Raw genomic sequence first — 22,642 nt, 5'->3', positions numbered from 1 at the left:
CATAAGTTAGGGTTTGAGAGCAGCGTCTAGCTAGTTTTAGAAGTAAGGCAGAACTTGTTATAATATTTATAGCTTGGGAAACATTGACTCAGTTCAGCACAAAGGGTGTCATCGAATTACAGGAAATCAGCAGACCTACTGTGTGCGGGGGTGAATGGCACATGACTTCTGCTTCTCAAGATGAGGACAAACCTCCTTCAATGTGTCTCCCCAGTGCAACGCTTGCAAGCAGCAGTCTGGAGAGATTAGAAGTGTTTGTGTGTGGCAGTGAATAAAACATTTAACTTTGGGTGGTGGTGGGACAAGCAATAGGGCGTGTCTCTAACACTCCCCATCAGCGAGTCTTCTGTGGTCTAGGAGGAAGTCGGTCCATGTTCCACAGAGCTGATCCCTGCCTTCTGAATGCCGTGCCAGTTATTGTTAAATGTTACAGCCTCCTGGGTCTCAGCCTCTGCATACAGTTTCAGTTCACCTGCAAGAATCCAGAACACAATGTGAGTTTTAGAGTGTCTAACAAGTGAACCTGTTTCCTAGCTTTAAGAACATAGGTATAGTAGCTAAAGAGTAGCTAAAGGGTGGTCAGGAGCACAGACCATCCTTGCAGCAGACCTAGGTTTAGTTCCTAACTTATGTGGTGCCTCACAACTGTTTGTAACTACAGTTCCAGGGGATCTGACACCTTCTTCTGGCCTCTGCAGGCACCCAGCATGTTCAAGTAGGCATAATGCAAGCAAAACACCCAGACACAGAAAATAAATACATTAATAACAAAAACAAATCTTAAAAAAAAAAGCCTTATGTGTCCTTTACTTCTCAACCCAAAGACATCAAGTCATAACAATGTCAACTTCAGAGTTTCTTTTCATGCTGAGAATGGTGGTGCATGCCTTTAAACTTCAGGAGTTCAAGACTGGCCTGGTCTACATATTGGGTTCCAAGGCTACACAGTAAGACCCTGTCTCAAAACAAAAGAAATTCTCATTTCCTCCATTTCTTGGCAGTCTGTCTTCAGTGGAAACCTTACCGGTGGGATCCCGCTGCACTCCTGGGTTTTTTGACCACAGAGTGTGACTTGACTTTCAGCTCTTTCTTACAGTGCTGTTGGGTAAAGAATAAGTTCTGCATCCCTAGCTGGCTTGGCCTCTCCAGAGTTAATGGAGATCCAGCCAGCTAAAGACAGAAGGGACTGGACCAGGCCCATAGATTACGGCTGTCACTCGCTTCAGGCTCTCGGGATCCCTCAAAGCTAGTGCCCACGGTCCACATACCTAACGACTATTGGCTGGCACGAAGTCGGGGAGCTTGCTGGGTATTGACGATATGATGAGAGCCGGTTAGAGAGCTGTGGGTCCTGTGCTTTGTTTTTGTTTGCCTTCCATTTGTATCCCTGCCGGCCGCCCCCCACCCCCCTCCCGCCACACACACACACTTCTCTGTCTTTAGTGGCCTTTCTGTCAGAACTTGGAAGGCTGTGGGGCACCTCTAGGATTACAGTGTACCCTGCTGCTTGTACCACCAGAGGATGACAGTGGTCAGCATTTACACAGTTAAGCCTTAAAAACCACCTTTTGTTTATTTTAAAATTTACTTTTACGAGTTTGAGTGTCTTGCCTGTGTATGTGCATGTGCACCAACATGTGTGTCTGATTCCCATAAGAAGGCCCTGGATTCCCTAGAACTTGAGCTTAAGGACCCGAGTGAGCCAGGACTGTGTGTGATGTGTGTGGGAGTTCAGCACATGAAGGCTGTCTCTGCTTGTTGTTCCTATTGTGTCATCTTAATGTGAACAAAACCTCTAATCACTGTTACGAACACTTCGACTTTTATAATTAGCTTGTTAGAAATTTAATGTATTTGCAAGAGAATATGCACAGAGAAATTCGATGCCTTTATGTCATGTGCAGAAGCTTGTCAGAGTGGTAAGCTTATAACTGTGGCCTTGCTAGGCCTGTTTAAGAAGGGCTGGGTTTCAGCGTGCACCTTCATCTTTCCCTTTATTTTGTGTGCATTTGTGAGTGAGGTATCCAGAGGTCAACCTTAGATGACATTCTTCAGGAATTCTCCATTTTGTTTTGGAGGCAAGATCTCTCATCTAAGATCTGGGGCTCACCTATTAGGTGAGGCAGGCTGGTCTTTAAGGCCTAGAAATCCAGTCTCTGCTCCCAGCACTGTGGTTATAGACAGATGTTACCAACACCTGTCTTGTTACATAGTGCTGGGGCTCAAAGTCAAGACAAGCACAAGATGCCACAAGCACACTTACTGACTCTCCTCAGCCACAGACTGCCCCAGTGGAGTAGTGGAGCACTTTCCTATGAAAGATTGGTTAGTCTGGGTGTGGCAGAGCAGAGCTTCAGATCCAGCTACTCCAGGGCTTGAGGCAGAAGTCCCTTGAGCACAAGAGTTCAACAGAATGAAAATCCATCTGAAAAACAGAAGTGATTGGAAACTCCTTATACAGTTTCCTTCCATCTCAGCAAGTGGCTTCCATCCTGTGGCCATTCAAATGTCAGTCAAAGGGGGACTTTACTCTGAGACAGGTTGTCCGCCTTACACCCCCTGTTTGACAAGTCCTACAGATTCTTTTGTGTCTTGAACTCAAGTAGACGGTTGCACCTCTTAGGAAAACTGGACAATGCAGTCTTCTTCTGGGTCCAACGTGGAGTCAGCAGCCATCAGTAAAGAAGGAAAGGAGAATGGGGTGGTTCTTTTCCAGCAGCAGCTGTTTTTCAGTATTCACATTACTGATAAAAGTCTCCCAAGAGGATTTGCATTCAAGCAACTCATCATCAAATCCAGCACTCTCTCTATCAGCTGTCAAAGCATTCTCAGTCTTAGTTTAAAGCACCTTTTCTATTGGACTGGAATGGTGTGGTTGACGTGAAGCACAAGCGTGAGTTGCTTGAGAGCTGATGTGTCTGCCGAGTGTCTGCACGCTTCTGGAGTGTAAGATGAACCGTGTAATCTGAGGACTCACTACTGGGTCCATCGCGAAAGGAGGGTTCATTGCAATGGGGCGGGATGCTTTCCTCATTGAGGCCAGTCTTTCTACGTGTTGTTCTGCTGACGTGGCGTAGTCCAATGGGGACTGCAAGAAGGTGTGTGACAAGTCCTGAGTGCACCAAGTGGATTCAGGACTTGTCACATGGTGGATGGTTGTGGTGGTTCTCGTTTAATTGTTCTCGTTGCTACATGGGCTCCTATGGTTTCTCCGTGTTTTATAGCGGATGTGTGTGCATGCAAGGAGTTGCAAGCCAAAGGTCTATATCAGGTGTTTCCTTTCTTTGTTCCCCAATGAGTGTTTGAGACAGGGTCTCTCCTGGACCTGGAGCTTGCCACTGAGCTCCAGGGGTTCCTGTGTCTGTGTCCTTGGTACTGTAGCACCAGATTTCACTTGGGTGTTGGGGATCAAGCGGAGAGCTTCATTCATCCTTGGGCGATGGGCACCTTACTGACTGAGTCTATTTCCCCAGCTCCCAGACATGCTTTAAATGACCGCCACTATGTAAAATAAAGAGTTGGCATGTGGGATGTAGAAAGGCCACAGGATTCTTCCTGCAAAAGTTCAAATGGTGTCTAACTCTTAACACCCACCCCCCAATTCTTAGACCTCATATGTATGTAGAAATAAACTGAAATCTACCTCACTGTGGTTTAAATCGGTGCTTTTGCCAAACTCTTTTGGCAGTTAACCTACGCTGGAAGCACTAAAAATTGACCACTTGCACGTAGTTGCTCTTCTCTGTCTCTGCAGCCTGTGTCAGTCAGCATAGGCTGGGGTCTGACTGCTGCTGTGTCAGGAGCTTGCTCTGACCTGTTGCTGACAGCCAGTGGCCTAACCGGAGTTTCTCCTAGGTACCTGCTTTTCTTTTCCATGTGTGTCCACAAATAGCATCATAGAAAATTAATTTTCTGATTGATGTAAGGGATAACCAGAGAAAGCTTGAGTTTGGTGCCAGGATATGTCACAGCACACGCAGAGTGCAGTGCTGGCCCAGGGTATCTCACAGCACACGCAGAGTGCAGTACTGGCCCAGGGTATCTCGCAGCACAGGCAGAGTGCAGTGCTGGCCCAGGGTATCTCACGCACACGCAGAAGAGTGCAGTGCTGGCCCGTTTTAGCTGATGATTATTTCTCCAAGAGCACGCACGTTATTTGCTCTATGGCAGCAGTCCAGTGTCATTCCAGAGGCATTGGACAAGCAGATGTGTGCGATCATTATAGTAAATGTACTCTGCCTTTTGCCAAGTGGAAATCGGCTATTGAGGAGGAAAGGGAAGAATAGAAAAATACCAATTTTCTCTGAACCAGAACACTTAAGTCAGTAGTTTAAAACTGGTGCATAAAACCACGAGGCTTTTTTTTCTTTTGTAGCAAAGGCTCCTGGTTCATAGTTATTGTGTTAGAAAATTAATCTTTTAGAAGCCTGCAGTGAGTATGTAATGTATATTATATGTTACATATTATTGTATATATTATATTGTATGTTTGTTATTAGTTTATGGAAACTTCCTCATATATTTTTCTTTAGATCCCAAATTGCTAAATTCTATTAGAAGAATGAAAAGGAATTTTACTGGAAGTCTATAATTATGTGGGAGAAGGAGGAAATCTTGGATTTCTACATTCATAACATGTCTTAGGGACATGGTCACTGTGCCTGTGGGAAAGATGGATGTTAACCCTAACCAGGCCATGGGTAAATCAAGAACAAAAGAGATTCCCCTTAGAAAGGTCTAATACTCCAGAATGGATATCTAGACCCTGTAGAAACTTGATAGGTGTTAGTGTAGTGCGGTGGCTTGAATGAGTGTGGTCCCATAAGCTCATAGATTTGAGTGCTTAGTCACCAGGGAATGGCACTATTTGAAAGGATTAGGAAATGTGGCCTTGTTGGAGGAAGTGTGCATTGGGGGTAGCCTTGAGGTTTCAGAAGCCCATGGCATCCCTAGATTCTACCTCTCCCCTGCTGATCGGGATGTAGCTCTCAGGTGATCATGATAATGGACTGAGCCTCTGAAACTGTAAGGCAGCGTCCAGTTAAACGCTGCCCTTTGTAAGAGTCGCCTTGATCATGCTGTCTCTTCACAGCAGTAGAGCAGTGGCTACGACAGGTGAGATTTGCCCTAAGATGGAGTGCCCAGGGTTAAGGGTCATGGGTGGGTTGCTCTTTACCCTCTAGCAGATGAAGGCAAGCTCTGAACTGCTGATGTATGTGTGTCTACTCCTCAAGGAGCCGCAGCGGAATGAGGTTGAGGACTCTTCTCTGTCTCCTGCCCTTTAGTCACAGCTCACTGTCACAGAGCAGGAAGTCCCCACAGGAGAGCCAGATTAGAGCATCACAAAGTGCTTAAGCCACATCTGTCTGCCTCTGCATCTGATTGCCGTGATTCTGTCTCACGAAACGGTGGAGAAGAGAACTGGCCGGAACGGTTCTGCTCCACACCACCCCTTGCAGTTAGGGGCTTGCAGGTGGTTTATCAGCTGAAACTGCTGAGCACCTCAGCCGAGGCTTTCTCAGCCGTAGGACCCTGGGACCAGAGGCGCGGGAGCTTCCTGTTTCTAGTCCAGCCCTCTCTTTGCCTGCCCCTCTGATGGATGCCGCCACCACCGAAAGCCCTGGTTGGTCTTGAATTCATCCTATAACTCAGCCAGGCCATGAACTCCTGCTTTTGTTCTTCAGTTCCCCAACTGCTGTGATTACCAGGCAACAGTGCGGTTTGCATCAGTTCCCTCCAGTGCGGGCAGGGAGGAGTGGAAGGTGCTGTTAAGCAAATAGGCTTGAGTTGATGACTATACATTTCTTATGCATGCAGAGCCCTGAGCTAGGGCTCCTAAGTCTTTTGTAATAGGCAGTAAACATATCTCCCTGCTCTAGCAGGAGACAGTCTCGGGCTGTTAACGATACTGATGCAGTTTTCCTTGAAAGATGATCCAGAACAGAGTTGCTGGAATTTGTTTGCAAGACTTGTGAAGACGAGGTTTCTGGGAGTGGTGGGGTGATCTTCTGGACTCGGTTGTTATGTTTTTTTTTAAGGTGATACCCTTGCTTCTCTGCCCACAATCTCCACCAGGTCTTGGCCATCCTTCTTACTTGAACATATGCATACTCTGCAGAACATATACATTTCTGCACAACAGCTAATAATATGGAATGGGGTAAAGTTGCCAAAACCGCCTCAGTGGTCTCTGTTCCTGTGTGGTTGCTTTTCTTCTTTTGTCTTGATGGAGAGGGATTAAAGAGTTAGTATCTTACTTACCCTTCCACTCATGTAGTGATTTGTTAAACCCAGGATTTGGTCATGCTGGAGTTCAATACATTTCCCATTAGCAAGTGAACATCCTAAACAGAAAGATCTGGGAATGTCAGGCAACCCAGGTGATGGATGGACTTCGATGAAGAGAAGAGTCTGGCGGAAACCTGCCACATCAGACTCTACCGAAGCAGTTGTTATGTGCCAGGGACCCATAAATGGCCAAAAACTACTGGCAGCCCACCTGGGCGAACCATGAACACTGCTGAACTGTCAGACCTGCTGGCTGAGTCTTTTGTTACACCTTCTTTCACCTGCAGTGACAAACAGGGTCTGAATGAACAGATTCCAAAGTCCCTTTAGCCTGTGGAGTGCCCGTTTATGGAATTTTCCATTCATGCTGCATGCTTACCTTTCTTTAATACGTGTGTGTGGTGTGTGTGTGTGTGTGTGTGTGTGGTGTGTGTGTGTGTGTGGTGTGTATATGTGTGTGTGGTGTGTCTGTGTATGTGTGTGTGTGGTGTGTCTGTATATGTGTGTGTGTGGTGTGTGTGTGTGTGGTGTGTCGGTGAGTCTGTGTGTGTGTGTGGGGGGGGGGGTCTGGTGGCCTTCCTTCCACGTTATTAGCTTGTCTATGATGGTCCTTGCTCAGCTCATGCTTAGGCAGCCATCTTGATAAGACGTCATGGGGGTTGCTTCTGACATTTCTAGGAGACAGTTTCACATGTAACTCCCAGTTCTTCTGACACACAGTCTTCCCTCCCCCCTTTAATGACCGCTGAGCCTGAGTGACAGAGTGGTGGTGTAGATGCATCACTTAGGCCTAGGCTTCACAACTGCATTTTGATTGGTTGTGGTTTTCTGTAAAGGACTTCACCTGTCCCAAAGAGACATTCATTTACTTGGTGAGCGATTAGAACTCTACTCAGATTCTAGAGAAGGGTGTGCGGGATCGTGTTTCCCTTGGATAGGTTCTCTTACAACTCTTCTGGCCCCTCTCTGGGCGACAGATAGTACACTGCTGCCCGTGTTCTTTATTAGGAACTTCCTGTTTACCCTGCAATCCGTGAAATGGATTAATACCCAGCATATAGCACTACTAAGACAGCACCCTCCTGTAGAATGCAGTCATTAGAGAAGCTGCTTTATGCCACGCATGCTCGGCCTCCTTAGCTCACCACAGCCCAGGGAACAGTCTGATATTACACAGTCTAGATTAAGTTTAAATGAGTGACCCAGTGGAAACTCTTTCAGAAGACGAAATGCCAGTGTGTAGCTGGTGAGTCTATTCATTGGAGATTTTTTATGTAGATTTTGGAGATGTCTGGTGGTCATCTGTCTGTGTAATTGGTACCTAGCAGTGTCCTGGACTCATTGGTTGATTCATTTGAATGTTTAGCAATGTCATTAGGCTGCTTTTGCATCCTGTGGTTTTGAATGAGGAAAAAAAAATCCTGTAAAACCAGTATAGTGAAACACTGCAGATGCAGTAAGGTTATGATGTGTGGCGAGGAGCTGCACATAGTGGTGAGGGTAGAGTTGGCATGGAGCAGCCACACATGCTGGTGAGACTGCAATGTGGGGTAGCGAGCTGCACATACAGGTGAGGTTGTAGTGTGGAAGGCGGCTCCCCAGAGGCTCCACGTTAGCTGAGCTTCAGTGGTGTGTGGAGACTGGGACGCTCTTGGCCTGAGTCACTGCAGAACTGGCGGTGTTGGACTCCTTGTTCCTATGAAGGGACATTCATCAGTTGCTTTGTAGTTGCCAGCGTTGGGTACGTGGCATTGGTCTCTGTCCACAGCTTCTTTCACCTTGACTCACGGTGTTGGGATAATTAACACAGAGAGCTGCCTTCTCCCTCCCTGCCTTTCCCGAGAGTGTAACTGATTGTACCCACAGGTTGGCATATACCCAGAGCTCCCCAAAAGCACATCACTTCTGAAATAACAAGATATCAGAGAACAGGTTTTCTGAGTTGTGCCATCCAGTTGAGCTAAAGACAGTTGTGTTTGTGTGGTGCTCAAGCCGGCAGAGTTCACTGGAAGGGAGCAGGAATCTGGCTTCCTGGATTTGAGCTGTGGGCTGTCATGTCAGGTTGGACCCATTACCCAGCACTCCCCACCCATCCCTTCAGTGTACTTGTACTGCAGTGGTTTCTGCTGCCTCGAGCTTTGATGCCCGAAGAGGAGCAGCCACATTTGTAACAGTAATGCAGTTTCTCCTGGAGTTTTCGATTGAGCTTAAGCAGAGCACCCTGCCTGTTCTCACTTGCAGGCCCAAGACATCATATTTTAAGATTCACGTAATTTTGAAGCAGGCTAATCTTTCTCTCTGGCTTAATAATAGGCTAATTAGATGTTTTAAATAGTATAAAGTGAGGTCCCTGTTTCGGATTAAGCCTCGTCCTAGCAGTCCAGAGTACTTGAAGACATTTGCCCGATGTGTCTGGCATGAGGATCTGTGGCACCATACCAGCTCTTCGAGGACCTGATTTCAGACCTCCCACCGACAGCCAGGTAATACTGCTTGGACTCAGTCAGTGGCTAGTTTCCCTCGGCACAGAAGCTACCAGATACGGGAAGTGTTTGTAGCTTAAGCCCTTTGGTCCCTGTTGGTGCGGCCTCCCTCCTCAGTGGGTTTGGTAATTGGGAAAACCCATGGTAGAAGAACTTTGGAGTTAGCCAACAGGCTGGATTCGCAGCACCAAGGCTCACCGGACACACTCTTAAACTTTCTTCTCTCTCAGCTTCCTGCCTGTGGGGAAAAGAAAATGAGATGAGATGTGTCAGGGACTGAGCGTTGGTCCTGGCAAGCAGCGAGCACATGCTCTTCCTTCAGATTGCAGTAAAATACACACTGCTGTGAGTTTCCCTTCGTGTGCACTTGCTTGGCGCCACGGTTTGTTACTTGTGATTTCGAGTGAGTCTCTAAGTAGTGAAGGCCCCATAGCCTTGCAAAATGAACTAAGAGGAAGCTCTATGTCAGCTAGATCTCAGCTGCATCCACCAGGCCTTGCACCACCGACCGACTGGTCTATGCCCTGTCGATTTGTTGGTCTCCCCATCCCTCTACTAGACCCTTCCGTCTGTGTCAGCATGTGCTATCTCCTAATACCCTGGGTGAGACCGAGAACTCGAAAGCAACCTCAGCGCCATTCCAGACTTACCCAGCGGACGCTTACTGCACAGCACAGCACCCGTGAGGCCCTCACCTCCCTCTCACAGCTCACTCACCTTAAAGTGCAGTTCAGACCAGTCCTGTGGCTTCTGCCCCCTTCCCACAGAGCCAGTGATCAGATGACAGCATTCTGAGTACACACTGTAAACCAGGTCCCATACAGGGTTGGTTGGTGGGTGGGTGGATAGATGGATGGATAGGATGGATAGGATGGATAGGATGGATAGGTGGGTGGCTGGAGGGAGGGAGGGATGGGAGGGAGGGACCGGTAGGTGAGTAGATGGATAGGTAAGATAGATGGATTGTGTCTTTGTCTTGTATATCCTGTACTCTGCTCCTTCAGTATACCACTGTGCTGATACTGTTTCTGGGTGACATCACCTTTATGCCTCAAGGCCAGGAGATGGTATGGTCACCTCAGCCCTGTTACCACTTACTAACTGACTGAATCCAAGTCCGGCCTTACAGTCTCATCCCCGTTTTCTTGCACTGTCAATATGGCTGCCGTTTCCCAGTGCCGTATTCCCCTGCATTGTACCAAGTGTCTAATGTCACTAAAGTGACTCTAAACCTTCTGCTATGTCCCTGAGTTCTAGATGTGAGTTTCTAATGTCCATTTTTCATCCGTTTCTATACACAGTATGTTTCCAAACTGGAAAAAGATGTAGCTTTTTTTAAAATCTCAGGTAAAGTTTGGGTTGATAAAATTATGTTGCTAAACACTGCAAAATAAATTTCAAGACTGTTCTGTGATCCCTTGGCTTTGAACTCTCTGATACATCAATTTTATCTGGCTAGATAACCATAGTTTTAAAGGGAATTTCAGCAGCATGTATTTATCAAGTCTCTCATGAGAGAGGGAAACAATTTGAAAACCTCAGGGAAGAATACATTGAAGAGCAGAGTTGGCTGAAAGCTGTGGTCTAACCTGCTCTGTGGAGGAGACATGTGAACTGGGTACCTGTGGCTGTTTCCTTGGTCTGGGGCCCGGACTGTGGAGTGGGAAGTGTGAGGCCCTGGGGAGTGCGGGGAGGAAGAGGGCTGGGCGGCAAGCCGTGGGTGTGGGCAGAGGTGCGAGGCTGCCAGGGTTCTGTGTGTGCCGCAAGTGCAAGCTTGGCTGGAAGGAATGGAATGTTCCCTCTTGCCCTCCAAGAGCAAAAGCAGCTGTGGGACAGCTCGGTGAAAAACCAATGTATATTATTATTATTGTATTCAAATAAAGTCCACGCTAGAAAGCCCACAGCACGGTGTGCGGCAGCATGCTGGCTGCCTCCACGCTAAGGAGACTTTGCTTCCGTGCTAGGATTTTCTCCTCAGCCGCTTCTCCGGCCAGCTCTACCTAAGACAGGCGAGGTGGAGGGCAGTCATGGCTCTGCTAGCACCGCTCTAATCCTGCTATCACTGGCTGTCTGCATGACAACGTAGAACTTGCTTCCAGAGGACATCTGTGGGTAGAGAATTACTGTCAGCAAATTTAGCGGGAAGTCTTGTTTCTAGCTGGAAATACAATCCCTCTGCCAAGTTCTCAACAGCATTTATTTTAGAACATCGTTGTTTTTTAAGGCCCTTTAATGGTTTAAACTTTTAAGACTGTAGACAAGAGTCAGGCTAGAAACAGACAAACTTGTCTTCCAAAGCCAGAGTTGATTGTACAGTCCTTCTCATGAAGGGTTATTTACATTTTTATCCAGCTGAAAGGCTTATTTTTTGGCCACTATAGATAGTCCATGTGAAAAGAATGTTTTCCAGTTTCCAGGCCTGCTGTCACACGCCAGGGTTAGGCTCTGACACTCGTCTTTGTTTTTATTCATCATGGTGGTTAGTCCAGAGGAGATAGAGTCTGGAGATGAATGCAGGTGAGGGCAGAGCCAGCTAAAGGGGACAGTGACAGGGTGAGTCTAAGTCTTGGACTCCAATGATGTCACTGCACTGCTACCAGACCTGAGGCACTGGGAATCAAGCGAGTGGGATGCTCTAGGGGGAGGGGACTTCAGTGGGTTTCAGCGTGACTACTCATTAGCCTAACTGGGGAGGGGGGACTTCAGAATACCCAGGCCTCAACTGGGCCATGGTGGCCCCCTGGAGGCAGAGGCAGGTGTCTCTGAGTTCAAGGCCAGCCTGATCTACACAGTGAGTTCCAGGACAGCCAGGGGTACACAGAGAAACCCTGTCTTGAAAAAACAAAAATTTTTAAAAGTAAAATACCTAGGCCTCACCACAGGTATTGAATCAGACCTCTGGGAAGGGACATGGGTGAGGAAAGTCTACCCTGGGAGTCTCAAACAGGCAGCCAGACTGCAGAATTACTAACGAGTAGAAACCTGGAGTCTCAACTGAAACCTTTGACAGGCCCTGTCCGCCCAGCCAGCGTTTCCTGTAGCTGCCTCTGTATGTGGCACGCCAGCCTCTGCGGCCTCAGAGCTGTCCATGCAGCCATTGCCACCCATAGGTCACCAGGAGCAAATAGTAGAATCCAGGCATCGAACAGCTTTGTTCTAAATAGTCAGTGCCCTCGAGTCAAACACTGGGGCAAACTTAAAACATGGGTTCTGCATGAGAGGCAGATGAACACTGCTGGAGACAAGCCATCTGCAGCGTCTCCCGAGTCTAGTGGGCAGTGACGGGCTCATATGTTGACAGCCATTACACTTTTTGTAAAAAAGAAGAGGAGGGGGAGGAGGAATTAGAATTGTCTTTGCAAAGGAAGGAAGGAAGGAAGGAAGGAAGGAAGGAAGGAAGGAAGGAAGGAAGGAAGGAAGGAAGGAAGAAAGCAGGGCTTTTAAGAGTTAAATTGCACAACCTTTTTATTTTTAAAGTGAGTAGATTTCTCCTTGCTGTTGCTGGGAAAGATAAATTGGAACCACATGTTGCTTCCAGACAAACCCTCTCTGTGTTCCAGGGAAAGCATGTGCAGCTGGTGTCTGGGTTAGCAGAGTTTCCACAAGATAAACATGGCTTGGAAGGAGCTGAGGTAGATGCAGGAGCTGAGGCAGATGCAGTGAGCAGCCGCTAACAAGTGTCTAGTTTCTGGCACTGCACCCTAAAAACTTTTACAAGTTTGTGATCCTTTCTTGGAAGGCACCGCCCTCTCACCTTTTGACTCAAAAGCACACGATGCTCAGAAAACAGTAAGCTTGGGTCCGAGATGTCTGAGTCTGACTGTGAGATCTGTTGTTGAGACTTGTGCTTGGCACTCGGTAGGGAGCATTGCGTGCCGCGCATCATAGCCTCCTCGAAGGGATCCCAGACATAGAGTGCATTTGCTCCTGCCTTCTCCAGAGTGGCAGTTGAGGTCCCCATCACAGCACTGGGCCTGTCTCTTCCATGGCTACCTTCCCTTGCTTGCTGTCCTACCTACCCACTCTTTAAATGAATGGTGGGATTCTCTGCAACTCGAGGCAGCTTCTTGCGACTCCAGTCCTGTTTTGAACCCACCTGTCTTCATCATGATTTGGCATAGTTAAGGGTCATGGACACCTTAGCCTCTGCAGTGAATGCATTTTGCAACAGAAAATTGTTCATTACATGAAGAAAATAATTACCAAAGCGTAATCAGTGCAGTCATCTTTATGTTAATGTCCTCTAGGTGGGTCAGGCAAAGGCAGTGACCCACACAGTGCAGTCAGCATGCCTGAAACATCAATCCCAACAGGTTGCCTCCTCCACACACCTATTTCATGTCTCCTGGAAGGTTGGCCACTAATTGTGGTCACAGTCACGTTGGCCAGTGTGGTTACTAATTAACGACATCACAGAAGAGGAGTAACAAGAAGGACAGGGGTTGTTGTTCTTAGCTTTGCCCCCTTGGACGAACTGTAGGGGTTTCTTGAGGCTTTATAAATGTGTGTTGGAGCCGAGGAAAGTCAACATGGCTGCGTGAGAAGTGGCAGTTTATAACAGACTTTTTGGCCTAGATAACAGGAGCTGCTCACAAGGTCTGGATGGGCGGCTTCTGGGCAGCCTCGGTAACTGACTGTGGTGACGGGATGGCCAAGCAAAACGCATGGTTTTCTAGCCAAGAGCACTTCATGGTGGGCTTCAAGTGTATGTGTGATATAAATGTAGGGTTAGAAAACCCATACTTGACAGAACTAGAGTTTCGTCAAACCATTGTTCATTACCTTCAGTTACCTTTCTCCACATAAAGTAAAACCTCAGAAATTCAGCTCATGTCTTATATAGTAACATAAATTAGTGGGAAGCCACAGTTTGGGGAGGGTTGGTTGTTTTGTTTTGTTTTCCAATATGGGTTTGTTTGTTTTTTTCTCTGTGTAGCCCTGGCTGTCCTGAAATTCTGTCTGTAGACAAGGCTAGCCTTGAACTCAGAGATCCCCTCCCCCCTCTCCTCTTCCTCCCAAGTGCTGGGTTTAAAGGTCTGGGCCACCACCTCAGTCCAGCACAGTAGGGTTTTGTTTTGTTTTGTTTGAGACAGGGTTTCTCTGTGTAGCCCTGGCTGTCCTGGAACTCACTCTGTAGACCAGGCTGGCCTCGAACTCAGAAATCCGCCTGCCTCTGCCTCCCGAGTGCTGGGATTAAAGGCAGTAGGTTATTTTTTAATGGTGGTTTTCCTGAGATTGAATTGGGGAGGACCCTGTGGTCTTACAGGACCTTGCTTTTCACTTGGTACTCGGGAAGGTGTAGAGAAGAACATCTCAGTGCGGATGGTTTACCCAGGTCTTCTCCTCTCTCTCCCTTCCTTTCTGCCTTCTTTCTTTAACTTCTGTTTTCAATAAAACTGAGGTGGCAAAGCTAGCCATTGGACTTCTGAACCCATAAATACATTGGTGGCTGGCTTCTGCCCTGCCAGACATTTGGACGGTAATGGACAGGTGAGCTGTGGTTATTGGTCTTTGTCAGTGTCCCGCCTTCAGATTATGGATTTTATGGTGGCCAGTCTGCATGAAGAGAGGCTGCTGGGACTGGAGCCATTCAGCAAGATGGTGGCCCTGTTTTCATGTTGGCTTAATAAAGTAGCTGGAAAGACCTGTCTGAGCACCATAGATAATGGGCCCCAGGGACTGTGTTCTACCACTAATAACCTTCTAAAATGAGAGGCCACTAGAGGCGGGCTCTCCTTCCTCAGGCGGACTCTCTGTAAGAGCCTGTGGTGGTCCCGCTGCCAGTGTGGCTACTGATCCCTCCTTAGGAAGAACAACAAAATACTTTTCTATAAAGTTCCTACATAAATTTCCAAGTATTTCATAAATAAAGTCACAATAAGATTATCTCTCTGTGTCTATGTTCCTCAGGGTATTTTTCCTGATGTTTTGCACAGGGACATTAAATGGTGACTTCTCACGAACCTGCTGTGGGCCAGTGAAGGGCTGTAGGATAAGCATAGCATGACAGTTGGGAAAGCTGCTCCCCAGTGTCAGAGCTGTGCTCTGGCTGCTCCCTGGTGTCAGAGCTGTGCACTAGCTGGTGGGCTGTGCTGTTTCATGTCTCAGACCCTGAGACTTCACATGCAAAATTACTGATGGGCTGCCTTGCCAAGTTGTGAGGGTTAGAGGCAGTGATTTAAAACCCAAGGTTCAGTAGCCAGCACTGCTATGACCTGGCAGATCTTCACTTTGCAGTTAGAGGCCTGGTCAGGAGGCCAGTCTTCATGCCCCGTCCCTGCCCTGGCTCCCTGTGGTACTGGCCTTGCAGAAACTTGGAATCTGTCTATAGTGTTAGCCACTTGAAATTGTATAAAATTACACATATATGTTGTTGGGGGGGGTGGGGGTAGAGTCATGGCTATCAGAAAATTCATAAAAGATTTCATTGGTCTTTTAGTAAGTTTGGAATTAGGAACAGGAAAATACATTTTAAAAATACCATTCCCTAAAAGATACAGGATCACTGAATGTGTAAGACTGCTCATTTTTGTAAGCATTTGGTGTTTGTGTGAACACTTGGGTGGGAATAATTAGAGGGTGTCTACTTTGTACCCCTAAAGCTTCCAGACTAGTTCACTTTTCACCCTGAAGTCTGTGTTTACATTTCACTAAATACATTGAGTTACCTATGTACTCAGAGTGGGCCTTGCTCTTCTCTGCCAGATGCATGGTAGGAGTGTGCCTCTTATCCACATCATAGAGAAAGCATCCTGTTTCCAAGAAATACAGTTTCTGAACCATTAATACACTGGCCATCATTCTAAACAAACAAATAAATGAGAGGGAAATGGCGTGTCGTCTCCTGGACAACACCTGCTCCACGGGGTTCTCGGGTGCTGTGTCTTACCTGCCTTGGTGGCAGTTGTAGAAAATGGCAGCTGTCAGCAGAATGGCTGGTGCTCTTGGCCCAGCCTGAACTACAGTCTCTTCTTGACTAGGAATACGTATCAGGAATACTTCGTATTTTGAGTTATTTACTTATGACAAAATTCTGTTGACTTTCTGTGTTTTAAAAACAATCTGGTAGAACACATGTATTTGTATCTTCTACATAAATACAGTTGATGATTGCCAAGTCTTTTTAAATGTGACTTTTAGAATTGTTTGTATTTAATATGCAGTATTAGACAATGTCTTTCATCTTTCAACTTGCCAATAAAAACTCATCTGGGCAGCAGGTGCTATTCCAAATGTGGGGATCACTGTCAGCTCTCTTCCTGCTGCACACATGGCAGGTATTTTACAGATTAGAGGGAGCCTGCACCAGCTCTGAACACTCCTTACTCTAGAACTGCACTTCCTAAGAGCAGGAAAGCGCTGGCTGATGGCGTGACTGGCTTCTGAAGCGCATTATCATCTGTCACTGTTAGGTCACCCTGGCAGGGAGGGGTGGCTGGATTTTATCATGACCATAATGAAGACGGGAACCTGCTGTTTTTGCAGACTGATGAAATGATTTGCATGGGGCCATGTGATTGGCCAGTGGCAGAGATAAGTCTGAGCCTGGTTGTCCTTGACAACTGGATGTATCTGCTAAGCCAGAAGGAAGATCCTTACTGTAGGTGCAGATTATTAGGATTTTAAGGGGGTTTGCCCTACTTTGATGGGAGGAAGATTGTTTTAGATATATAGGAAACTTGTGAAATTAGCAGGAATTCACATGGATCCACCATCAAGTGTCCCCTCATAGCACCCTACATAGGAGCCCTGGTATAAGTGCTCTTATAGTGAGCCAACATTTATCATTATTATGAGCTAAGACCTATAAATACTCATCAGACTTCCCAAGTCTTTTCTGATTAAAGCTTTCTTTGGTTGGTTGGTGTTTGTTTGTTTGTGTTCTGTGATGGGATCTCATCAAGGATGCACTGGCTCCCATTGTTACATTTTCTGGTCACTCCGTTGCTGTGGCAGTTCTGGGGAGTACTAAACAGGCTTTTTTGTAAATGCCCTTTAATTGGAGTTCATGTATTTCTTATGATTCATAGGGATTTGGGTTTTGGGAAAAGACTGATGGGAAAGTTGCCGTTTTATCTAGGATACACAGTAACAGTGTGCTGTGTTACCATCAGTTCTGGTCACCCAGGCCACACGGCCTCTCTCAGATCTCTCTCCCCTTTACCTTCTGTACTCTGTGGAAGGAAGTTGCTCAGCCCACCCCTCCTGAGAGTGCAGAGTGTGGCACGTCCTAAGCGAGGTTCTCTGCTCTGTCTTATCCCTGACATCTGCCCTGCCCAACCTGGTGGATTGTGAAACTTTGGTGGCAGGGCTCCCTGGATGGAACATGTAAAACTTTCTGATAGAAGCCTTTAGGAGCTAGCTGCTGGCTCTATACTTACAGAGCCGAGGACAGTACAAGGACAAAACAGACACCCAGGTGACTAGTTTCTCAGAGAGCTGGGAAGTTAGCTGCAAAGTATGGAGAGGGAGTGGCCTGGTCATATCAGTGTAAACTGCAGAATAAGAAACATAATTACAGAAAGCACGCTGTTACCTGGGAACTTGGGCAGTGTAGGTGAGCACCCCAATGTTTTCCTGTTTTCCGGGTCTCCTCCATAGGACAGTCTCTGCCGCCCCAACATGAACCTTTCCACTTAACTTGGTGCTTTGTACCAAGTCAAAAAGATATTTGTAGTTTACAGAAATAATGTTAGCCTATAAAACTGAAGCAGGGCTGGCAAGGTGGTTCAGTGGATAAAAAAGCCATTGCCACCAAACCTGATGGCCTGAGTTCAGCCCCCGGGGCCCACGTGGTGGAAATAAAAGCCAGGCGTGGTTGCGCACGCCTTAAATCCCAGCACCCCAGCACTCGGGAGGCAGAGGCAGGCGGATTTCTCAGTTCGAGGCCAGCCTGGTCAACAAAGTGAGTTCCAGGACAGCCAGGGCTATACAGAGAAACCCTGTCTTGAAAAAAACAAAACAAAACCAAAACAAAACAAAAAACTCAACTCCCACAAATTGGGTACCCCTCCCCCCCAATGTGCGTGTATGGTACCTTCCTTTCCCTCCTAAAAGTTATAAGAAATGTTTTGTTTGTTACTCAGGTTGTTTGTTCTTTAGAAACGGAAGACTCCGAATGTCTGTTTGGACTGGACCTTCCCGCTCACAGTCCTTTCTCTTTCTCCACAGAACTCCATCCGGCACAACCTGTCCCTGCACAGCCGCTTCATGCGGGTTCAGAATGAAGGCACCGGCAAGAGCTCTTGGTGGATCATCAACCCCGATGGGGGAAAGAGCGGGAAGGCCCCCCGGCGGCGTGCTGTCTCCATGGACAACAGCAACAAGTACACCAAGAGCCGAGGCCGGGCCGCCAAGAAGAAGGCGGCCCTGCAGGCTGCCCCAGAGTCGGCAGACGACAGTCCTTCCCAGCTCTCCAAGTGGCCTGGCAGCCCCACGTCCCGCAGCAGCGACGAGCTGGATGCTTGGACCGACTTCCGCTCGCGCACCAATTCCAACGCCAGCACCGTGAGCGGCCGCCTGTCACCCATCCTGGCAAGCACGGAGCTGGATGACGTCCAGGACGATGATGGACCCCTGTCCCCCATGCTGTACAGCAGCTCTGCCAGCCTGTCGCCCTCCGTGAGCAAGCCGTGTACCGTGGAGCTTCCGCGGCTGACGGACATGGCCGGCACCATGAATCTGAACGATGGGCTGGCCGAGAACCTCATGGACGACCTGCTGGATAACATCGCGCTCCCGCCATCGCAGCCATCGCCTCCTGGCGGGCTCATGCAGCGGGGCTCCAGCTTCCCGTATACCGCCAAGAGCTCCGGCCTGGGCTCCCCAACCGGCTCCTTCAACAGTACCGTGTTTGGACCTTCGTCTCTGAACTCCTTACGTCAGTCACCCATGCAGACTATCCAGGAGAACAGACCGGCCACCTTTTCTTCCGTGTCACACTACGGCAACCAGACACTCCAAGACCTGCTCGCTTCAGACTCACTCAGCCACAGCGACGTCATGATGACCCAGTCGGACCCCTTGATGTCTCAGGCTAGCACCGCCGTGTCCGCCCAGAATGCCCGCCGGAACGTGATGCTTCGCAACGACCCAATGATGTCCTTTGCTGCCCAGCCTACCCAGGGGAGTTTGGTCAATCAGAACTTGCTCCACCACCAGCACCAAACCCAGGGCGCTCTTGGTGGCAGCCGTGCCTTGTCAAATTCTGTCAGCAACATGGGCTTGAGTGACTCCAGCAGCCTTGGCTCAGCCAAACACCAGCAGCAGTCTCCCGCCAGCCAGTCTATGCAAACCCTCTCGGACTCTCTCTCAGGCTCCTCACTGTATTCAGCTAGTGCAAACCTTCCCGTCATGGGCCACGATAAGTTCCCCAGTGACTTGGACCTGGACATGTTCAATGGGAGCTTGGAATGTGACATGGAGTCCATCATCCGTAGTGAACTCATGGATGCTGACGGGTTGGATTTTAACTTTGACTCCCTCATCTCCACACAGAACGTTGTTGGTTTGAACGTGGGGAACTTCACTGGTGCTAAGCAGGCCTCATCTCAAAGCTGGGTACCAGGCTGAAGGATCACTGAGGAAAGGGGAAATGGGCAAAGCAGGTTAGTGCCCCACAATGCAATGGGAAAGCATTGCCGTGATGGGTGGGGTGGGGGGAGTGGGGAGGTGACTCCAATCCTGACAGCCCACGCAGCAATCAGGACTCCCAGCCAGTTCATCGTTCATCAGAGTTTTACCTGTAAACAAGACCGGGCTCACAGCTGTCAGTAATAAAAAGAACACCCAAATATTCAAAAAGCTCGCTCTTTACGTCCTCTGTTGTCACTATGAGGCAGGTTCTCCTACCCTCTGTGTGTGGGTTGATGATAAGAGAAGGAAAGGGGAGGAAGGTCATAGGTCAAAGGTCACAGGGAAACACACCAGCCGGAGGAGTTTCTTAAAAAGGCTCACATCTAGCGCTGGTTTAATCTCTTGTGTGATGGTTCTTCACCCCCTAGGAAAGTAGTGTTTTGCGCTAGGAAAGCATTAATGGCGTGTTCTTAGATCACCACCTCGTTGATAGCAGAGACCCTTTGCAGAAAGGACAGGAGGGATTGTGGGAAGAGTTTAGAACCAGCTGGTGCTGTGATGTCGTGAGAAAAAGCAATGGACTTGGGCAGGTGGGACACACCTATAGTCCCAGCACCTGGAGGCAGAGCACTTGCAGATGTCGAGGCTACATAGTGAGGCCCTGAAGGTCCAGTCAGCTCCTGAGTCTGTCTGTCTCGGTCTGCCTGTCTGTCTCTCTCTCTCTCTCAGTTTATACAGTGGGATTAGTGGTCCTACCAGTCCACAGAGCTATTGTAAGAGTCAGATGCACAAAAGAGTGTGAAAGAGTTTTGTAAAACTTCAGGTCGGACGTACCAAGGGTAGTTGAGTGAGTGTACTGACTGACAGATGAGCAAGCCGGGAACCACAGAGGTTAAATACTTTGCCCAGGTCACACAGTTTGTCCCAGAGACTACACGTCTTAAGTGGCTTGATTCATATTTTCTGTAAATGGTTTTTTTTAAAAGGCACTGTGGACTGAGCCAGCATGCAGCTGTAGACCGAGCTACCCTGAACTCTTCTCCTGCCTTGGGGAGGGGAGGCTTGCTCTTTATGCCAGCTGGTTTGTCTCAGTGTGGCCTCACATGCCCGGGGTTGAAAGGCTCTGCACCCTCAGCTCCCATTTTCTTCTGTTTTTAATTTCAATCTCAGCAAGCTGTTTACCTCCTCCTTCAAGCTGCACAAAAGAGAAAAGGAACTCACAGCCCTAAGCCCCGCCCAGCCTTGTTAGCCCTCTCCCTGGTGCAGGTATCATAAGGGTCTGCTAGAGCAAGCAAGCTCCTGAGCTCACTGAAGCCCTCCTGGTAGCTGTCCAGGGGAGTGTCAGAGCATCCCTGGGCTAAGCATCTCAGTGTTCCCAGGCCCAAGAGGGCTCCCGATGGATGCCCAGACCTCACTTAGTAGTCCTTAGTAGCCTGGAGCCGGGAGAAGACCATAGTGGAAGCTGAGTAGAGTGACCTTGGCAGCCGGTTACTCCCGGACCTGTTGGGTCATGGAGAATTGACTTTAGAGATGTAGGTAGATTCTGAGGTTTGTCTCCAGTGAGGAAGACTGTGGTTGTGGTTTCTGACATGAGAATGTTGAATTTGTCATTGTAAGTAGACACCACTTCCCTGTTCACCAAACCTGAGAGAAAATGCCCTACCAGCTTTTGTCTGTTTCAGTTGGATGTTTCTAGTTAAACAGCATGCTCTGTGTGTGTGTGTGTGTGTGTGTTGGTGTTGTGTTTATCAAAGTTATATGGAAATCTGTTAAGGGAGATTTAAATATATGATAGCCTTCAATTTTATTAGTGCTAAATTTCTGATTGGAGGCAATCCATTTCATCATTTTACCCCAGTGGAACTTCAGGTTGTTATTTAGCTTTTTAGGACATTTCAAGGAAAGTAGATTAAAGAGGATTTTTTTTTTCCTGTTAAATAAAGTCAGGCTGGCAGGATGGCTTACCAGTGCTTGCCAGACAAGCAGGGGGATCTGAGCTGGAGCCCAAGAACCCATGACATACGAGGAGAACCAGCCCCAGAAAGTTGTCCTGACTTCCACACTCACAGTAGATGCCAGTGCCCACACTTGCACACGTTAGACACTTACTAGCAAAATAAATAAGTTACACAATAATAGTAAAACATAATAAAGGTTACAAAATAAATAAAAATTACAGCACTCAGGTAATCCCAGCACTTGAGATGCTAAGGCAGGAAAGTCAAGAGTTTAAAGTCTGCGTGGATATACATAGTAGACCCTTTATACAAACGAAATAGACTGTAGATAAATTCACTAAATTTTCCCGAGAACAGTATGTCTTGGGTCAGGGAAGAAACGTCAGGGTGGAGGTGAGGAAAGGGTACTTTCGGGAGCCCTGTCTCCTGAAAGAGAAAGAGCTTCCATCTTGCTTTAGAATGAATTCTGTCAACTATCATGGGCACAGTGTGACCCCAGAAGTACTACAGGTTGAGTTTCGTTTTGTTTTTTAACTTTGAAACTTAGCTTGTTTCCACTTTATTAAAGGCAGACTCTCAGCCTCACCTTCCCTGACGAGTCTCCCCAGCTCCAGAGCCCCATCCTTCTGGTTTGCTGCTGCCTTGGTATTTTTCCACACTGGTTTGCAGTGTGCCGACCCAAGGTCATGTAGCCCCATTGAGGCTAAAGGAGCAGCCCCGGCCAGGTGACATTTTACTGAAGAACCTCTGTGACAGGCTCTGGAGATCTGGGAGTCTGATGTGTAGCATTCAGTGTGTTGGTAGTGTCCCGTCCTTCCGCCATGCTTGTGGACTTTTCCATGTACAGGAGCAGGAGACAGTACTTGGTGGCTGTAGTCTGGGCTTCCAGTGAGCCCTCGTGAGCTTGACAAGACCCATGCCGGATAACTTAGCATGCCTTAGCATGCTGGAGTTTCTTGGTCATCCCTGTCTACAATCTCACTGTTACACATTTTCCACTTGTTTTTACTATGACATAAAAATAAGGCCCTGCTACTTCAGGAGCTCCAAAGGTCAAAGGTCAGGCTGAACTCAGATGCCAGCTTCTTGTTAACAGTCCAGCAAGACCTCTCCTTTAGTTCGTGCTTGTCTTCGAGGGCCAGTTTCTCAGATGAGCACCCACCTCAGCACATTGTCCCTGGGCTCTACTCTGAGGGGACCTGCAGGTGAAAACACCTCTGCAGCTCACCCAGAGTTGCACAGGGTCCCTGTGGCGGAAAGACTGAGCTTCGCAGACGGGTCTGTGGAATGGTGTCATGCCATTTGTCTCTGGGTCTCACCAGGCTTACTTACACAGAG

At 47.9% G+C, this 22,642-nt stretch overlaps 1 protein-coding gene across 2 annotated transcripts in view; it reads left to right on the top strand.

The window, feature by feature from the left end:
- Positions 1-22,642, top strand: part of Foxo3 (forkhead box O3) — a 93,765-nt gene that overhangs the window by 62,796 nt on the left and 8,327 nt on the right. For both annotated transcript variants that reach the window (XM_029482566.1, XM_021173587.2), the window contains exon 3: positions 17,943-19,378. In XM_029482566.1, coding sequence (XP_029338426.1) covers positions 17,943-19,343 — 1,401 coding nt within the window. In that variant the 3' untranslated portion in view covers positions 19,344-19,378. The remainder of the gene's footprint in view (positions 1-17,942; positions 19,379-22,642) is intronic.

Source organism: Mus caroli, chromosome 10 (genome assembly GCF_900094665.2).
Source record: "Mus caroli chromosome 10, CAROLI_EIJ_v1.1, whole genome shotgun sequence".
In the NCBI taxonomy this organism is placed as follows: Eukaryota; Metazoa; Chordata; class Mammalia; order Rodentia; family Muridae; genus Mus; species Mus caroli.
Note: the sequence above shows the minus strand (reverse complement) of the source record. Positions and strands in the feature narration are given on the sequence as shown.